This window comes from Pongo abelii, chromosome 15, assembly GCF_028885655.2.
Source record: "Pongo abelii isolate AG06213 chromosome 15, NHGRI_mPonAbe1-v2.0_pri, whole genome shotgun sequence".
NCBI classification, from domain to species: domain Eukaryota; kingdom Metazoa; phylum Chordata; class Mammalia; order Primates; family Hominidae; genus Pongo; species Pongo abelii.
The window spans coordinates 70,271,014-70,291,331 of NC_072000.2; the positions used below are offsets into that span (position 1 = coordinate 70,271,014).

Sequence of the window (20,318 nt, forward strand, 5' to 3'; positions counted from 1 at the left end):
GGCTTTCCTCTGCCCTCACTTTCCAGTGTTCCCAGAACTCTGAGGAAGGAGCAGCCCAGGTGAGGCAGAGCTAGAAAGGCCATGAGGTGCAGAGGTGACCTCAGTAGCCACTGTCTCTGCCCTCTGGTAGGGAGCCAGGCTCTCAGCAGGTGGAGGAGACAGAGAGCAGAGAGAAAAAGGCAGACAGAGACAGAAACACAGATGGAGGGAGAGTCTGAGTGTGTTGGCCATCTTCTGTGCTCCATCTTACACTGCCACGGTAACCAATTTGCAAAGGTGTGACCTTGTGGAAGTAGGAGTGGTTCCTCCCTCACCATCACTCCTAGTGGCCCCCTGTGGAATTTGCACTTCTTGTCCCATGACCTTATGCTCTGCTGGTTAAGGGCCCCAGGTCCCAAGGGGGAACGTGGTTGGAATTCTGCTAGAAGAATGCTATCTATTTCTTTTAGGCTTCTCCTGCCAGTGAAGAAGTAGGCATGGCAAGGAGTTATGTTGTTGGCAGGGGCAATCAGCCCTGATGACCACGAGGAGCTAGTTTGCTGCTCTACAACATGGGGCAGGAAGGAGTGCCTCTGGAACTCAGAGATCCCCTGGGGTGTCTCTCAGGGATTCCTGTGCCCATGATAACCATAAGTGGGCCATCTGTATACAATTGTGGCCTAGAAAGGCTCAGACCCGTTGGAGATGAAATTTCAAGCCCCCCACAGGGTAGCAGCCTTGACCCACCAAAATGCTCACTGTGGTGAGGGAAATGTAGAAACCAAGGTGGAGAATGACAAATCTTGATTGAGGCCTTGGGATTAGTCGTAAGGTCACAGACCATGGCATGTTCCACTAACCCTCATGTCCTCAGGCTTTTGGTAGAGATGACAGACGGCTACACTTTGAAGTCACTGTGGCAAACTTGACTTCATGGGAGGCATTACTAGATCTGAGCATTGCAAGGGGAAGACAGCATGGTGTCCTGTCTCATTTCTTCCTCGACTGCTTTTCTTTCCTGCTGTTGCTGGGCTAACCAGCTTTGCACAACTTTTCTGCCTCAGTTGCAAGCTGCCACCTGAAGTCCTGCTCCAAAGAGAAGAACCGCTCAGAACCACAGTGCTGCCACTGTAGACCCAGGCATCATCCCAGGGGCCTGGCCACTCCTAATGCCATGCCTTGCCCCACAAAGTCACTTATCTTGACTGGTGAGGCTGGTTCAGATGATCTCATTTCAGGGACATTTTCCTGGTTCCCCTTTTCATTTGTCCCAACTCACTCACAGCTGAGCATGCATGGATTAGGATAACAGCAATGTTTCTGACAGGAAATGTATTACTAGAACACTTTAAGAACCCCTTGTGTACACACACACACACACACACACACACGAGTGAAACCTTTTCCTAATATAAAGATTCAAGGCTTTTGCAGTGGCTTTAGGTTGTCCCATTTTCCATAGCAAAGTTTTATACACATACACACACACAGACACACGCACACAGTGTCTTAAACATAAGTTGATGGAGTGTGAAACTGCATTTCATTTACTGCATAATGAAACACCTTAATGATACTCTTAGATATAATGCCTTTTCTCTGAACCACTCTTCTTTTTAGTATTTAATGTATGTTATCATCACAATTTTCATCTGTTTTTCAGAAATACTCTACAAAATCTATTTTCCTTGCTGGGAAACTAGACCCAAAGAGCAGGTATCCCTGTCTATGTTGTTAGCAAGTATTTTGAGATGTCTTTAGGGATGCATAACTCCACAGAATTGAGAATACAAAGCCAGGAGACATTAAAAAGATGTCACATCTGTAAGAATACCTCCTGGACTAAGCTTAAATGAACACTACAGAGGGTCTCATCCTCAAAAGGCTTTGCTGGTTGTGTAGGACCAAGAAAGTTATAAAGCTGAAGCCAATAATAAAGCAAATGACCAAGAAACAACTTTCATATTAATCAGGATTCATTTTTAAGTTGAAGTGACCAAAATACAACTCAAACTAACTCAAGCAAAAAAGAAATAGGTACTGGGGAGAGGGGACAGTAGGGGAACAGGCTCCCACATACTGAGATCTAGGAACACAAAGGGAAGTTATCAGGTCTCTCTCCCTCTCAGCCCTGTGTCTTTCAGTGTGGTGGCCTCGTTCTTTCTAACTGAAGAACGATCTTTATTGCAGAAAATTCTAAGCATCATTGTGGCAGATCCAATAAGTCCCAGAGAAGGATTCTGATTGGTCCTGCTTCAGTCACATGCCTGCATCTTAGTCCAATCACTGTGGCCTGGAGGATGGGACACCATCATTGGCCAGACTCTGATCACATGCCCACACCAGTGGCTTTGTGAAGCAGAGCACCAGCAGTGACAGTCCCACCAGAACCACATGGAATAGAAAACCGTGCATTTCCCTAAGGAAAGGGAATGCCAGAGAAGGGCACAAGGGAAATCAGGAAGACAAAACAGTAAATTACCTACCTCAAATCCAATTTACTGGTATTTTTCCACTTACACTTAACCAAGCAACAATTTCTCCTGGTCCCATAATGGAAAAGAGGGTTTATCTAGATTCATACATACAAGACTGAAGAGTGAAGAGAGACCCAGAGAATGTTCTAAAATCTGCCAGTTAGCATAACCACACAGAGAAATCTCTGCTTCCAGAGGAGGAGCCAAGTTCAAGTCAGAGGTGAGGAATGCCAACCGGAAAGCTCAATTTCTCCGGGGATATTCAGGCCAACACTAGGAAACCACAGCCAAGTCAGGCAGGGCTTGGGGCGGAACTGCTGACACCTCCACCCTAGCCAATCCAAGGTGCACACCTGCCTCATGCAGCCCAGCGTGACTCCCGCCATTGGCACACCGTGCCCATCACAGGCTGGAGCTCCTTTCCTCCACCGTCTTCCCAACTCCTGCCAACCAGAACTTAACTACTTCTTTTGGATTCTGCTTTTCACTTGTTCTTCATCAGACTATGGAAGCTTAGACTTCATAATTTGGCTGAGACTTCAAAAATAGTTTTAAAGAAAGCTATTCCCACCCTGCTAAAGTAATTATATGATTCTGCCCCCTTAAACACCCAAAGCCCTAATCCGTGTTCTCAAAACTCTGATCTTAATCACTTTTTTCCAGTCTTATCTCCTACTACTTTTCTTCATGAATACTTCCTTCATAAACACTGTACTTTAAATTACTCTCCTTCAACTACATTTTTACTTCCCAGACGTTGGCCTTTGCTTTATGCCATTTCCCTCACTTAGGTGGTTTTTTCTCCACCAGAATTCCAGTCTTTCTTCAAACGTCAACTCAAAAACAACCCTCCTCATGGAGACTCCTGTGGCCACCTCAGTGGGAAACAGTCGACATCATTGATATTAGAATCACCGATGTTGGAAACAAGCTCACTTAAGTAGCTTCCAAGTATGAGATTTCTCTACTTGCCTCTTTAATATTCTGCCATAACTTTTAGAGAGTTATCTCACCTAACTCCAGCCAGAAATACTAATACATGCCCTGGGTCTAAAGAAAATATTGCCTTTGGAATTTGTGTAAGAATTTATGATTGAGGCCTCTGAATATGCCATGAAAAATATGAGCCTTACTCTCATGAGCTGAGGGAAGTAAATGTATGTGAATCTATGAATCTCAAAACAACATGTAAAATGTGTAAGGATCTGATGCTACAAGGGTTATTAGTTTGAAATTTGGTGATTTTGCTGCCAGATGTCCATAAACTACACTACCCACTGACAAATACATTTATTAGAAGTTTTTCTTACAAAAAGACATGAACTATTTTATCAGAGAATCTAATATACAAATAGTTTCTAGAAATTGTAAGTCTTGTCATACAGCACACTAGTGGTTAGAGCTTATGAAATATATAAACAACTTCTAATATATTCTTTTCCTTTATAAAATTGTTTAGTTTATTCCATGAATTTAATACAGGTCTATATTTTAAATTGTCTACCCAAGAGTTTCCTACTTGTTAGAATTCTGTTCTTTGTCACGGCAAGCTGTTTCACATTGCTGTAATTGTATGTAGAAGTTTGTTATTTTTCATTGATGTATGTAATATTTTATGATACAACTTTACCACATTTATCCATTCTTTTGACAGTAGTTGTTTCCAGCTTGGGGCTACTGTGGACATTCTTGTGCACATCTTCTGTTGGACATGTGAACTCATTTCTCGTGGATATATACCTAGGAGCATTGCATCTAGGAGTGCAACTGCTGTGTCATAGGGCAGACAAATATTTAGTTTTAATAGATATTTCCAAAGTGGTTGAACTGATTTCACTCCCTCCTATAATGTATGAGAGTTCTAATTGTTCCACATCCTCACCAACACTTAGTATTATTAGTTTTGAAAAAAATTTTAGCCATTCTGGTGTGTATGGGAATTTTTACTTTCCTAATGAATGTTACTGAACACCTTTTCATATGCTTACTAGACATCTGAATTAATCTTTTATAAAATATTTGTTTATAAAAGATCAATTCAATTTTAAAAAATGGTTTATTTATTTTCTTTTTCTTGTAGTTCTTTATATATTTTGGATACAAGATCTTTGTCAGACATTTGTATCATGAATATCTTCTTCCAGTCTATTAGTTGCTCTATTAGTCAGGGTTCTTTAGAGGGACAGGACTAACAGGATTGATGTATATATGAAAGGGAGTTTATTAAGGAATATTGACTCATACAATCACAAGGTGACATCCCACAATAGGTTGTCAGCAAGCTAAGGAGCAAGGAAGCCAGTCTGAGTCCCAAAACCTTAAAAGTAGGAAAGCTGACAGTGCAGCCTTCAGTCTGGGGCTGAAGGCTCAAGATTCCCTGGCAAACCACTGGTGTAAGTCCTTCAAGAGTCCAAAAGCTGAAGAACTTGGAATCCATTGTTCGAGGGCGGGAAGCATCCAGCACAGGAGAAAGATGAAAGCCCAAAGACTCAGCCAGTCTATCCCTTCCACATTCCTCTGACTGCTTTTATACTGGCCTCACTGGCAGCCTTGATTAAGTGTGGGTGGCCTTTCCCAGCCCAGTGACTCAAATGTTAATCTCCTTTGGCAGCACCCTCACACACACACCCAGGAACAATACTTTGCATCCTTCAACCCAATCAAATTGACACTCAATATTAACCATCACAGTTGCTTAATAACTTTCTTGATGTGAGTTGATCAGCAGATATTCTTAATTTAATAAAATCTAATTTATCAGGTTTTTTAATGATAGTCTGGCTTTTACATTTAGATATATGATCTACTTGCAATTATTTTATGTGTATGGTATGGAGTTCTAGAATTCAGGAAGTTAATCCCTTCTAAAATTCTGGCACCTTGGCCAGCAAAACTTTGCAATCACACCTTTGATTTAATTAACGTGAGTAAAAGAAAAGTGAGCCTATGCAAAGAGGAACATATGCAAAGTGAGCCAATGCCAAGGTGAAATGCCAAGAGGAACATTCTAGTATTCTCTGCAGCTTGGCATATGCTTAAAATACAATTCTTTTCAAGGGAACTCAGCAAATTGGGGGACATTTTTCACTCATCTTTGATGAAGTCATATTTGGGTCTATTGCCATGTTTCTCAGTCTTGGCTCTATTGACATTTTGGCTGGATAATTCCTTATTGTGAGCAGCTGTCCCATGCACCCTTGTAGTGTGTTTAGAAGCATTCCTGACCTCCACCCACTAGATGCCAGGAACATTTCACCTTCCAGTTGTGACAACCAAAAAAATTAAAGAACACTGGGATTCTCTCCATGAAGCCTGGGACAAGACCCAGTTTCACTGCTCTGGACAGGCAAACCTGGTCCTCCCTCTTCTCCTTGTCCAGGCTGCCTTTCCTTGTTGGTAGAATTGGGGTACTACAGCAGCCTCAGAGGATTGTGGAGGGGATTGACCGAGCTGGTTTTGTGAACCCACAAATGGCTACCGCTTTAACTGTAAACCACTATTCCCATGTAAAGAATAAAGTGATTTTCCTAACGTCACAGGATGAGTGGCAAAACTGGAATCTGGATCTGCATTGGTCTTACTTAAAAGCCTTTTGCTACCACACCTTGCAAACGGATGCATATTTGGGAATGACACTAGGATAGTGGAAAGTTGTATGCACTACCCAGACTATCTATCCCAGGGATGTGTATGTCAGAGGAAAAAATTCTGCTGTCCTGTCTGAATCTGTCATTTGAGGGAATACCAGGTAAATGCTATCACAGTGACCCATAGTCCCCTGTTGTAGAGAGATCTAGGCTGAGTCAGCAGGATCTTGACACAGGGTACAAAGGAGGAGGATTCCTGACCAAAAGAAGCAGCAGAAATAGATGTTCCAGCCTGTGGCTACTTGAAGCCTAGCTTTCCCCATCGTCCTACAGGGCACAGAGAATAGAGAATCTCTTGCAAGTCAGTCTCCCAGGAGTCAGCCAGGGAGAGAAACACCTAACAGACCAGCAGACCCAACAAGAGACCATGAAGCAGAAGACGTGTCTCCCACAAGGCCAGATCCACAGGACTTTCACTCTTGGTCATCCTTGACAAGTAACAGCAGTGTTATGATGTTGCAACCCTGTAATTTCCATTATGATCAATGTATATGTTGGGGGCCAGAGAAAGGCAGATTGATAACTTCATTTAGAGCAAACCAGTTGAATTCCACTGAGAGATTCATGACTCATCTAAGAAATGTGCAAAGGGTGTCAAAGAGCACTGAGTCTCCTCCTCTGGTGATTTTTACAAGCCTCATCAATTTTTGTCCCACAAAATACTTTAATTAACATAAAAGTTCTAGAATTCTTGGAGTTAAATCCTTTCTAAAATTCTGGCATCTTGGCCAGCAAAACTTTGCCATGACATCTTTGACTTAATTAACATGAGTAAAGGAAAAGTGAGCCTATGCAATTGTCAGCTGATCAGCCGTGACATTCAGAAAAAAAGCAATAAAGACAGCCACTGGCAGTGCCTATGACAGCAGTGTCCTGGAAAGAGAGACACTTATGTGGTCCAGATTCCCTTGTTGAAAAATCCTTTCAGCCATCTTAGCCTCACACTGCTACACACTTAAGCATTCCTTGTTCTGATTCCATATGTATTGACTGAATAGAAGCTGGAGGAGTAGGTCATGCCACTCCCTCCAATACATACATTTCAGATCCTTGATTCACATAAAAGCTGAGAAATCACTGGGGCAAAGACTCAAATTGTGGGGTTCAGTTAGAAACAACACAGCTGGTGGACTTAGCAGATGGTGGGACTTGGTGCAGTGGCAAGAAGAGGGTGTAGGATGCCCAGGGACAGTGGATTGTGCTTGTGCTTTCCTTGCCTCCCTGTTCTCTGCTGCTACAGCACTGAAATTTGCATTTAGTGTTTCTGGTGCCCACATAGGCTGGTGCCTGGAGACAAATGTCTTTCTCTGTCCTTTGTCTGTCTTTATCATGCTCCAGTTTGGTGGGGAGCAGGGAGACTAGTGAAAGCCAGCTTAAATGAAGCAATAATGGAGGTGTTGAGACCTAACTCACCACAGGGAAGAAGACGAACTATGATGAGCCCAAGCTAATGCTAAGATCAGATGTTGGGAGGAAATAGTGGCTCTTGGACTTGTGCAGCAACTGACACCAGAATCTACTCTGATCCAGCTCTGCCAGTGTCATGCGTGTGCCTTTCGAGAAATAGTTTGCATAAACAACTCCGCTCTGGGGCCTTTGCATAACTAAGAAGGAATATCTATTTATAGCAGAGATAAAGGAGCTTTGGCCTTGAGCCTTGTAGAACTGTCAGGGTTTGAATGAAGTTTATCTACCTGTGATAGCTATTAATAAACAGGATTCATGTGGGTACAAGTATAAGCAGCATCCCGGGGTCTCTAAATCTACTGGGAGAAAAGGCTGAGTTTCAAGCAGCAAGCAGAGGGCTCACAGACGTTAAGATTTGGCTCTTATGGAGACTACATCTTTATTCCCAATCTGACAAAGTCAGAGATATCTGGATATCAGTGCTTACCAATCTTGCCCCCACAACTATTTTCAGTCTCTAAGGCATGGGTGATTTCCTTTCCCTGTTTAAAGCCAATCTTCCACTTGTGCACTAGATCTCAACTCTGTCACTTACCTGAGGATTTTGCTCCAGCAATTCGCTTCCTTCTCTTATATCTTCAGTTTTTCTTTTCCTACTGGATCATTACCATGAGCATGCAAGCATACTATTATTTCTTCTATCTTTAAAGCAAATAAACATTCTCCTAACCCTACTTTTCCCCTAGCTCTGGCCCCATTTCTTTGCTCTGTCTCCTACCAAACTCTTCAAAAGTGCTGTGTATTCTAATCAAGCACTTTCCTCTCATTCTCTCTGAAACCCTTCAGTTTCTTGTCTTTAAAATTGTTCTTATAAAGGTTACCAGTTACCTACACACTCCTAAGTCTAATGCTTATTTTTTGTTGTTATCTAACTTGTTTGACCAGCAGCCTTTGGCATGACTCATCATGTCTCCGTTCCCGATTCACTGTTACTCACCGGCTTCCTGGATGGACTTTCTTTGTTTCTCCTCCTATCCCAGTGATTCCACTTTTAGCTTCCTTCACTATTCTTTCTTTCCTCCCAGTGTCTTCATGTTGGAGTGGACCTTTCCTCTATCTGTCAACAGAATGGATAAATTGTGGAATAGTCATATCAGAATACTACACATCAGTAAAAAACAACAAACTTCTGCTACAAACAATCACATCGATGAATCTTGCAGACAAAATGGTGAGCTAAAGTAGTTAGACACAAAAGGCTACATACTGTATGATTCTTTCTACAAAAAAATTCAAGAACAGGCAAAATTAATCTTTGATGATAGGAATTAAAATAGTGGCTACCTTGGATAGTGGTGGTAGGGTTATGAATTGAGAAACAAGGGAATCTTGAGTGCTGGAAAGACTCTGTTTTATATCCTGATCTGAACAATGGTTACAAGGGTATGAAAATATTCATGAAGCTGTAGTTTATTGTAAATTGTACCTCAATCAAAAAGACATTACATAATGGAAGTGCTTACTGAGTAAATGATATTATATCTGGAATTCAGGCAGGAGGGGAAGTGAAAGGGGGGTATATTTATAAAATATTGATGAGTTGATAATTGTAAAATTGGGTAATGGGCACATGAAGGGTTGTTATACTATTTTGTCTGCTTTTTTACCTTAAAAAATAAGTAAAAAATTTAAATATAAATTTGTCTACATAATAAAATATGTAATAATTGACATTATTATTACAAAATAATATAATTATTGTATAATAATATTATATTATAATGTAACAATGTATATTATTATATAATAATATAATTATGTGATAATATTATTTGTCTACATAATAAAAATTAAACATAAAATTAATGAAAAAGCAAGTCAAATTATATCATCCCTCTGGTTACAACCTTGCCTTGACTTCCATCTCATTTAGAGTAAAAAACCAAAGTCTAAATGACTACAAGTTCCCATGTGCTGTGTCCTTATGGCCTCTGCCATCATTATCAGTCCTCACTCACCCATTCCAGTGACAATGGCGTTTTCCCTCCTTAGGGCCTTTTCTTAGCCTGTTGTCTCTGTCCAGAATGCTCTCCCAACACATATCTACCCTCCTTCAATCTTTCCTCACATGTTGTCTCTCAATGAGACCATACTGATCACCCTATCCAAAATTGCAATCTACCTCCCTGGAATTCTCAATCCCTTTTACCCTATTTCCCTCCATAGAAGTAATCACTTCCTAACATACTGCATAACTTATTTATTGTTTATTTTCCCCATCTCTCCTTTAAAATGCAAGCTCCTTAAAAGCAAGTATCTTTATTTTTTTCATGAAAGTATTCTAAGCACCTAAACAGTACAAAGGTCCCAAAGCACCTGGCACATAATATGTGCTGAATAAATACTTTTTTAATGAATGAAGAGATGAACAGTAAATGCCATAAAAATTACAGATTCTGACTTGACCTCCCATGCATCTTGACTACAAGAAGAGAATGTGCTGGTCATGCCACCATGATTCCTTCTGGTCCATATAAAAGTTTCCTGTTAAAATGGCATGTTATTCTTTGATGGTGTATTGAACATGTTGGGCAATGGGCCTGTCATTCTCATTGTTCCCTATGTCTCTTTTTTTGTTTTTCTGTTTGAGATGGAGTCTTGCTCTGCCACCCAGGCTGGAGTGCAGTGGTGCAATCTCTGCTCACTGCAACCTCCACCTCCCAGGCTCAAGCGATTCTTCTGCTTCAGCCTGTCCAGTAGCTGGGATCACAGGCATCCACCACCATGCCCAGCTAATTTTTCTATTTTTAGCAGAAATAAGATTTCACCATGTTGGCCAGGATAGTTTTGAACTCCTGACCTCAAATGATCCGCCCGCCTCGGCATCCCAAAGTGCTGGGATTACAGGCATGAGCTACTGTGCCCAGCCTGTTCCTTATGTCTTAATGAGAAAGATCTTCAGAGGCCTGGAAAAGGGAGATCTAGAAGTCTCATGACCTGGCTTTCTCAGTTTCAGTCAGTTTGGCTGTGATTGAACCCACGACACAGAAAAGCCAAAGAATTTGGATCACAAAATACAGAAACCAGTCAGCATGGCAGATGCCTGACCTGAATAGGCTGGGTTGTGTACAGGCAGAGAATGAGGCACATGAAGCTGTCAGGCAGGGGCCTGTGGCCTTTCAGGAACAAGAAGGCAGGCTCCATCCTGACTCCTTACTCCCACTTACAGTGTCTGTTCTCACACAACTCAGGAGGACTCTCTCTCTGGCCCTTCATGCCTGTTGAATCCTTAAAGTAAACCCTCTTTACTCAAGCTTGAGCGACTCTCTGTCTGTTGACAAGGCATCTGTAGGGCACCCAAGCCCTGATATGCATGATCCTTAGGCATCCAAATGGAGGCTAATGAGTGCATCCCAAAACGCTGGTCCAACATGATCAATACAGACTCCTTGGATGGATTCTCAGAAATATGGATTCCAGTGCAAAAGGTAGGAAGTAGGGGCTTGAAATACATGTTGTTGTTTTTTTAACAGTGCTCTAGAATATTCTAATTTGCAAATCAGTTTGGAAAATCAGCATAGGCTACTATTTCCAGATACAGACCTTCAACTCATTTCTACAGAGTAAATGTAGCTCTTTTTCTAATTTAGGACAGAATTTGCATTGCAAATACGATAGGCATGTCTTATTATGCATACCTATACCATTTCCCTCCCCCGTATGAATGGTATACCAAAGGGGCAAAAAGTAACCTCAGTAAATCTTAGGATTTCCCTAAGAAGTGAGTCTCCTTTTGTGGCAGTATGACCTTGGTCTGCATATGCAAATTCATAGAAATGAAAAAGAGCAAAGCCCTGATCCTGTTCCCTAAAGGTCACCAAGTCCTACACCAGTGTCACACTGACAGAGGGGTGGGTGGGATGAGGGTTTGCAAATTTTATGACTCATAATAACAGTCCAAGTAATGCAGCTGAGATAGAGTGCTAATCAAATTTCATGCTCCAAGGCATGAGCTGATTACTGCTGGGCCAAGAGGGGATTTATTCCCTGTGGCTCTGACAGGCATAGGGGGCCAGGAGCACTCTCTGAAGCTTCACAAACTACTGACCACTTCTAAAAGGGAGGATCCATGAGTCCAGAGGCCTGACACCTAGTAGGCCTGTGTTTTCTCAGATCAAAGGCAAAGGATGGCATGAAGAGAAACCTCAAAGGCAAAAGATTTGTTAAGAAAGATGGACCAGAACTTTGTGGAATGTACCTGGGGACTCTCTGGAGAACTTGTGTTCCAGGGCCTCATCCAACCTAGAGAGGAGAGAGAACCCTGAAGACCTCTGCTCCTTTCCACTGGTGTCCTATTCTGTCTGTAAAAGTAGGATAATGATGATAACCTTTTTGAGATGGTTGTGAAGATGAAGGTGGGCAAGATTGGATTATGGGGAAGGATTACAGATGGTGCCCCAAAACTATTATTCTGACAACCTGGGAGACATCAGAGCACAGGCCCTTGGTTGAAAGACAGCAATTCTTGGGCCAGGCCCGGTGGCTTACACCTGTCATCCCAGCTCTTTGGGAGGCCAAGGTAGGTGGATCACTTGAAGTCTGGAGTTCAAGACCAGCCTGGCCAACATGACAAAACCCTGTCTCTACTAAAAATACAAAAATTAGCTGGGTGTGGTGGTGGGCACCTTTAATCCCAGCTACTGGAGAGGCTGAGGCAGGAGAATTGCATGAAACCGGGAGGCAGAGGTTGCAGTGAGCCAAACTTGTGCCACTGCACTCCAGCCTGGGTGACAGAGCAAGACTCTGTCTCAATTAAAAAAGAAAGACAGCATTTCTTGGGCTCAATAGCTTTGTGTAGTTAAGAACGTTGGCTCTGGATCAGAAGCATACACATAGACCCAAAGCCTGAAGAGTTTTTAAGAGAACTATAAAACCCAAAACCCAGTAATTAGTCAACCTCTAAGGCAATTCTCGGGCCCCATAACTTGCACCAGTAAGAAGTGGGATGCCAACACTGTTTTACACCCCCAAAATGTGTTTTCCCAGTGCCCATATAAATATTGCCATGGGAGACACAAACTAAGAAAATCCTTCCAGGAACAAACCTGGGCATTGAAAGGTAACCCAACCATGGGGATAACAGTCATAACTCCATCCTATCCCCAAAACTTCTCCAGCCCTGTGAAGTCTCTCAGTTGGAACTGAGATGAGACTAAGGTGTGCCTCCCAGTGCATCCCTCAAGATGGCTCCAGAAGGCTGTGGCTCAAGCCCATCCTCCTTTAGGTAGGCTGGTCTCTCTTTCCTCTTCCCTAGGCAAATCCTCCTGATTTTTTGGATCGTAGATCAAATCACTCCATCTCTACTCAAAGTCTTCCCTAACCATCCCAGGCCACAGAACACTTTCCCTCCTCAGAATTCCTTATAACTTTTTACTAAGCATCGATATTGTACACAGCAATAATCTCAATAATCTCTATTTTTGTTAAAATGAACAAATATAAAGTCAATATATTTCAGCAGAAAGAGTTCTGACTTCGAAGACAGGCCCTGGTGCCTCTCCTTGCTAGCCAAGTAAACTTTGGAAAGTTTTTACCCTCTCTAAGACATGGGGGTCACCATCAGTTAAATGCAGATAATCATACCTTGTGGAGTAATTGTGACGATTAAAATAATGCTTGTAAATCACCTAGCACACAGTAGGCATTTAATACACTGGCTATTAATACTGGTCTCATTTAATTTTTCATATGCTTCTGTTTTATGTATCTAACTAAAGTTTAAGTTGTTTAAGGATAGAGTTGAGTCTTATACATTTCTATATTCTCATAGGTTAATGCCCACAATAAGTGTTCTTGAAATACAGTCATGCGTTGCTTAACCATGGGGATATATTCTGATAAATGCATCATTAGGCAATTTCATCACTGGGCGAACATCACAGCTTGTACTCACACAAACCTATATAGCCTACTACACACCTAGGCTATATGATATAGGCTATTGCTAGCAACAAACCTGTACAGCATGTTACTGTCTTGAATACTTAGGCAGCGGAACACAATGGTAAGTATTTGTGTATGTAAACATATTTAAACATAGAAGTACAGTAAAAACATGATGTTATAACCCTATGGGACCACTGTTGCATATGTAGTCCATTGCTGACTGAAATGTCATTGTGTGGTGCACGGCTGTATTCGTGACTAAAGATTAAAGTAACATTTGGTGTAAATCTATTTTCTTCCCTTTGGTGTTTCCAAAATACTATCCTAAAGAGAGCAAACCTAAGTCTGGGTTCATAGCAAATGCAGTGTCTTTTTTCTAACAGTTACAGAAGCAGATAATCAGTGGCCCATGGATTCCAGGTGAGGATCTGGGACCCAGACATCCAGATATTGAAAACACAGGGATGGAGTCTGTATGGAAAAAATTAAAATATAGCAAAACATGAAATGCGGAATAGAAATCTTTCAATTTCCCAATGGAAGTGAGAAAAGAGTAAGTAAAAGATCCCCAAAAAGAACCAGGGCAATAGAATCAGGTACTAGAGACCAGTGGTAAAAGGGACTTTAAAACAAATTAACGTCTCCTGACTTAGGATCCAAGTTTTTATATAGTATCTGCAGAGTCAGGCATCCATACGGGTATCCACCCCAGGTTAGGCAGGAGCCTGGGGGCAGCTGGCTAAGATGTGTTCCCAAAGCTTCCTCTAGGCAGACACTGACGAATATTCTCTCTTTAAAACTAAACAAGAAAAAAACCTCAAAACTTCAAGGTATACAAGCTGATTTATGTTTGAATTTCTCTAAGAGCAACTATGTTCTCTTTCTATATTCCCAAAAAAGGCAAAGAAAAGTATTGGTCTTCCAAAACAAATAGAGGACGGAGCTGCTGCTGTTGCATGGTCTCTAGAAACTCAGACAACTTCATCATTCCATATTTGCATCCAAGAGAGAGAAAGAAAAACTACAATCATTTTCCACTTACCCATCAACCCATCAACCTCCAAGTGAGTGATCTTTAGGTGATTTGCTTCTTGCTCACAAAGGTTTAGTGATCTTTCTTGAAAGACTTTCATGTATCCTAGGGGAAAAGTGCCTCTCCAGGCCAAGCCCAGCTCTTCCATATTTGGGGTGAGCTCCCTGATTTACCACTGGAGCTCCTCACATTTCTTTACCTTGACTTCCTCTTCTGCCATCAGGCCTTGCACCGCTGTCAGCCTTGGAAAAGCCTCATAACTCTGGATGACAATATCTAGACCATTAAGCCTACATACTTCAGCAAAACTGCCTCACTGCTGTCTCTGCTCCAGGTTATAAAGATTTCTCACAGCTTACACAAGCCTCTCAAGAACTGGACTTGAGTGGTTGCCCTCAGAAAGCCGCTTCCAAGACCAAAGACATTTTTCATTCAAGCAGTCTGTCTATGGAGGCCTCAAACTACTGCACAGTAATGCTGATGATGCTAGCTCTGAGGTATTACCCAGGCATGGCCCATTGCTCCGATCTCAGAACTGGTGATCAGAGCTAGCTTGACCACTTCAAAACATACATGCATTCATACATGGATTCTGAAACATGAGCATCAATTCCCTTTCCTCATCATTGCAGAAAATCCATAGCCTACAGTGAGTACAAGAATCCACTCACTAGAATTCAAATAATCTGGTCAAGATGGTATAAAGTCAAAATCCCTGTATTACGTCTAATAATCTTCAAAATTCCCATATAACTTGAAACATTCCTGGTGCTTGATAAGAAGGAAATTTTTCCTGGAGCCTATAAAGTTTGGGCTTTACTGAAACTACTAATTTTTTTTTCTTTTTTTCTTTTTTGAAACAGAGTTTTGCTTTTGTTGCCTAGGCTAGAGTGCAATGGCCCAATCTCGGCTCACCGCAACCTCCACTTCCTGGGTTCAAGCGATTTTCCTGCCTCAGCCTCCTGAGTACCTGGGACTGCAGGCACGCACCACCAGGCCCAGCTAATTTTTGTATTTTTAGTGGAGACGGGGTTTCTCCATGTTGGCCAGGTGGTCTCAAACTCCTGACCTCAGGTGATCCATCCACCTCTGCCTCCCAAAGTGCTGGGATTACAGGCCTGAGCCATCGCACCCGGCTCTACTAATTTTTAATGCCCCTTGGCTGACATTCCCAAGCTTCCTCTTCTCAGCCCCACATCCCAACTTTCACCTCCAGGCAGACTGAAATAGTTGAAGGATGACATTGTCGAACAGACAGCCATATTTTAAAAGCAAGTGTCAAAGTCGAGAGTATACTTATCAAAATTTGCAAATGTTCATGACATTTGCCAAGGAATCTGTTCATTTCCTGTGGTGCTGCAGCCAAAGGCTACAAGATGGTGCAACGTCAGTCTCTTGTCCCTCTCTGGTACCTGACAGTGGAATCTTAGTTGTGAAATGCTGTGTAGCCTGTACAAACTAGACTTTAAGGATCTTAATATGCACTGGCACTTATTTTGAATGATGACTCTCTTTCATTATCATATCATATCCCTGCCATTTTAAACTTCTCATGGGGAAGTCCATTTAAATCAGCACTGTCCAATACAACTTTTTGCAGTGTTGGAAATCTTCTGTCCAATAAAAATCCAGTAGCCACATATGGCTACTAAGCACTTGAAATGTGGCTAGTACAACTGAGGAACTAAATTTTACTTACTTTTATTTAATTTAAACTTACATTTAACCACAGCAGTGCAGTGACTACCATACTGGACAGCACAAATTCTAATTGTCATGACATGGAACACTGCTTGCTTCTCCAGCATTTCAAAAGCCCCAGAATGATAACCTGGCCCAGAATCACACATGGATGAATAAGAGGAATTAAAACAAAGTCCATTTACATCAAATATCAAAATGAGTGTGAGACAGCCTCCCCAGATGCAGTTTCCAAAGAAATGACCAGTTTAACTGGTTCCATGACACTTGCCCCTTTTTCCCTGCCAGATAAAGGCTATTAAAAAACAATCAAAGTGTGAAGAGGGCAGAAAATGTGATGAAGAGATTCTTTGGAGAAAGCAGCTGCCACTGTTACCTTGGGATCTGCCTATAGTCCTCACAGAGCTTGGTAAGACAAAAGATGGCTTTCCTGTAGACATAGGAGGGAGAGAAAGCTGGGCCAGAGCTGGTTAAATCCTGCCCATGAAGACTGCCTTGAAGAGCAGTGGGACTCCAAAAGCACGAGCCAGGATGGGGTGGACTCAGTGATGTGCTGGTAAATGTTTAAGAACCAGCTCTCCAGGAAAAAAAAAAAAGCTCTGATTTTTTGCATTTGCCAATTTCTTGGGTGTAAATACTCCCTCGTGGCCAATTTCCAGCCACCTGTCTGAAGTCTCTCTGGAGTTGGGAATGGACATGCACAGTCAGCTTTTGTGAGCTGATTGTACTGTAAGTCAGCTCCAGCATTCGGCTGGTGGGCCACTAGTGAGCCATGGGTACAAGGGAAACAGCTTGCCTAGGGAATAGACAGCATCCCTTATAGTCCAAGACCCGCATGTGGGAGATCCCTAGTGACAAGTGTATTTGCATATCCCAGGAGAGAAAGAATGAGTTTTAACCACTCTCCACCAAGAGCAAAAGCTGCTCAGCCAAGTCAGAGCTTTCCTTTCCCCTTACCTCTCCTCTTTCTCTGCCCCTTCAGCCCTTGCAGGATAGATCATAGGAGTCTAGGAGTCTGCAAGAAGGTAAGTAAGAGAAAGAGTAGAACCTTAAAGGCAGGCAGCTGCCAATTATTGGCCTCAGCCCACCAAAAAGAAGGCGATGTCTCTCCTCTGAATGAAGACTGAGACATTGATTAATGTCGTGGACTGGATTTATTCTATTTACTGAATTGAGATTGTGTGTTGAGACTCAAAATGACCATAGGACCATCTATTATTTACCAAACATTTTCTAGGGGCAGGGGATAAATTTAAATCACCCAAAAACTGATAACGATAGGGTTGAGCTTTTACTACATCATGAGTTGTGCATGCTCAACACAATTTTGACAAAAATTTTCTGCTGGCTGAAGACACATTAAAAAATAGCACCCTGTTTTGCTTTGTTTTGTTTCATTGTGTTTTTTGTTTTTCTTTTTAAAAAGTTTTCTTTTAACCTGTATGAATTCTGGGGTGAAAAATCTTTTTTTTTTTTAAGAGACAGAGCCTCACTATGTTGCCCAGGTTGGCCTTGAACTCCTGGGCTCAAGGGATCCTCCTGCCTCAGCATCCTGAGTAGCTGGGTTTACAGGCATGAACCACCAGGCCCAGACCCATGTGTGAGTGTCCCTTCTTGCCCTCTCTCCATCTTCACAGCATATCTTATTATTGTTAATATTGAAAATCAACACCCCAGGGATCATCATCAGACTCATGTTCTTTATTGAGAGACAAGGTATGACGCTTGGGGCAGGATGGCAGCAAAAAAGTCATATAACCTAAAGTCCCTGACATAAACAATGTGCTCACTTGGAGGCTGGGGGTGGTATTTAGGTAAAACCAACAAGATGGGAATCAGCATGACCTCTTGATGTGTAGGACAATCAGCCTTATGAGATCTTTAGTCACTCATGTCTGATAGTTATTTTTTTAAAAAACTTTTAAAAAGTAATAGTGGAAAAGAAAATAGTTATTTCAAGTATTCCAAAGCTCTCAAACTCAAATGAGTAGCGTGTTCATCTTCAGTTTCAAAGTAAGCCCCACCTCCCCACATTTCAAGGGCAAGGTGAGGTGGTGACCTCAAACAGGCCATGGTAGAAGGTGGCACGTAGCAGAGGCTGAATGCCCAGGACAACTGCTGGGGTCCAGTCTGCCTGCTGTGTTAGCAAACCTCAGAGAGACTCGAAGACAATACCCAACGGATGAGCCTGTTGAATGTAAAGGACCCTAAAGTTAGGCTAGACCTACAGGGGCTTATTCTGTAAAAATACATTTTCTATTTACAGCTTTTGAAAGCCAAATGCGATCTGTCTGCCCTGAAGTGACTACTTCATCTCCACCCAGCCCTTGGCTGGCAAAGTCAGGAAGACTCCAGTGTTTCCTGAAGACCAGGGGAGAGTTTATAACTCTAGCATCAAAGTCAGCAGCTGTTCATCTAGAAAACAACTTCCTAAAAGTCAATGTCTTTGCCTGAAGCTTTTCTTCCCAGATCTCCTATGGTGAAACAACCAAAGGGAAGAAGAATGTGGGCAGCCCTCAGTAAGACAGGAGATGAGCATCGACATTGACCCATTCTTTCCTCCAGTCTTCGATGCTTACCTTGTACATTCTTCTTTGTCTTCTGACTCAGTGCCTTTAGGGTATGGACGTTGCCTGGTCCCACACAAGCCAAGCATCAAATGGATGCTCAAGCATCAAATGGATGGCTCAACAAGGAGGCCAAGACCAGCTAATGTTTAGTGAGCACCCAAAGGGGCCACACTGGAGAGAACAGCACAGCTCCGTCTGAGAAACAGCTGTTCCTTCCTGCCTGAGAGGCAGCGTGATAGAAGATATCACAGAATGTTACTGCTTCGTCTTCCACCCTGAACCCTCCACGACCTCCCTGTAGCTTCCTGATTTTAAGCAGACATCAAATGATTCTTAATCCTTTCTGGGTCTTGGAATGATTTGAAAATTGTCAACGGTACTGGGATTCCCAGAATAATGCACATATGTACATACTCAGATATTCCCCAAGCCCTGGATATAATTTTAAGGGAGTTCACAGACCACACTCCCCCACCCATCTGTGGACCCAGATTCTGTGGGTTCGAGATTCAGAAGCCCTGTTTCTAGGCAGGCCCTCTGTTGCTAACGCCCCTCGAGAACATCACCCTAGATGATTATCCCTTCTTCCTCCACTCCTTCCCACCTTCTCCAACTGCTGGGTTTCAGCACAAAGATTGCTTGCCAGTTAAACTGGCACCATGGACCGCGCAGTAGTTGTTTCTTGGGTCTAGAGGAAACAGCCAGATTCCTTTAAGTAAATCATGTCTTAGTTATTGATTGTCTCCACTGGAAGTTTTTGACAATGTCTGATTAAATCATAAACCACTGCATCCGCCATCTCCTGCTTCAATCTCTCAAACCAAATGTCAGTTTCTTTGTAGCCCTTCAATTCAAAGTTTGCAAATTCGGAATCTAGGCTTCATTCTTTCACTCATTTAAGCACTAACATCTATTGCATAACTATTAAATGCCAGGCACTGTTCTAGGCATCAGGGACATAGTAATGTACAAAACAGACTTCATCTTAATTTACTTATTCTCTTCCAAAATGCTAATTCTAACCAGTGCTGCTTTGAAAACCATTATAATTATTACAATAACTGCATAAGTTATAAGCTCTATTCTAAATAGTTAATATGTATTATTATTTTTCAGAAAACTCTATGAGGTAGGTATTATTGTTATCATTCTTATTTTTACAGAAGTGAAAATCATAAAGGTTAAGTAATTTGCCCCAGCTAGAGAGGGACAAAGACAAGATGTAACACCAGGCAGTTTGACTAAATTACTTACTGCTAAATTCAGCATCCCTGATTATGGTTACAAAGCAAGATTAGATTCTTTAGCACTGTTGAAATGTGAACAGATGTATTACAAAAAAAATTGTCTAGCAATGTGCATATATTTAAGTAGCCCCGAGGGTTATCTGTGGTTGCCAAGAGGCTCAAAGTCAGCCTGAATATAATCAGGAGGCACTGATGACTTTGTTACCCAGAGACGATTTGGGGATCCTTCAAGAGTATCATGCACATGGACAGGAATGTGAGGCAGAGGATTACTGGTGTTGACCTGGCAGTCAAGGGACAAGCAAGCCAAA

At 42.0% G+C, this 20,318-nt stretch overlaps 1 protein-coding gene across 1 annotated transcript; it reads left to right on the forward strand.

Annotated features, from left to right (window-relative positions):
• Positions 1–2,320: 2,320 nt before the first annotated feature.
• On the forward strand, positions 2,321–19,494 carry LOC129049921 (uncharacterized). Its single transcript, XM_054530754.2, has 6 exons — positions 2,321–3,036; positions 8,596–8,741; positions 13,840–13,876; positions 14,357–14,520; positions 16,479–16,599; positions 18,457–19,494. Coding segments are annotated over exons 1-6 (657 nt in total). The 5' UTR covers positions 2,321–3,035; the 3' UTR covers positions 18,645–19,494.
• The last annotated feature ends 824 nt before the right edge of the window (positions 19,495–20,318 follow it).

Excerpts from the sequence above, each read along its gene's own strand:
- LOC129049921 (XM_054530754.2), top strand. Across the intron at positions 13,877-14,356 it reads CAGTGGCCCATGGATTCCAG|GCAAAGAAAAGTATTGGTCT; the intron begins GTGAGGATCTGG and ends TTCCCAAAAAAG. Across the intron at positions 16,600-18,456 it reads TATAGTCCTCACAGAGCTTG|CTTTTGAAAGCCAAATGCGA; the intron begins GTAAGACAAAAG and ends TTCTATTTACAG.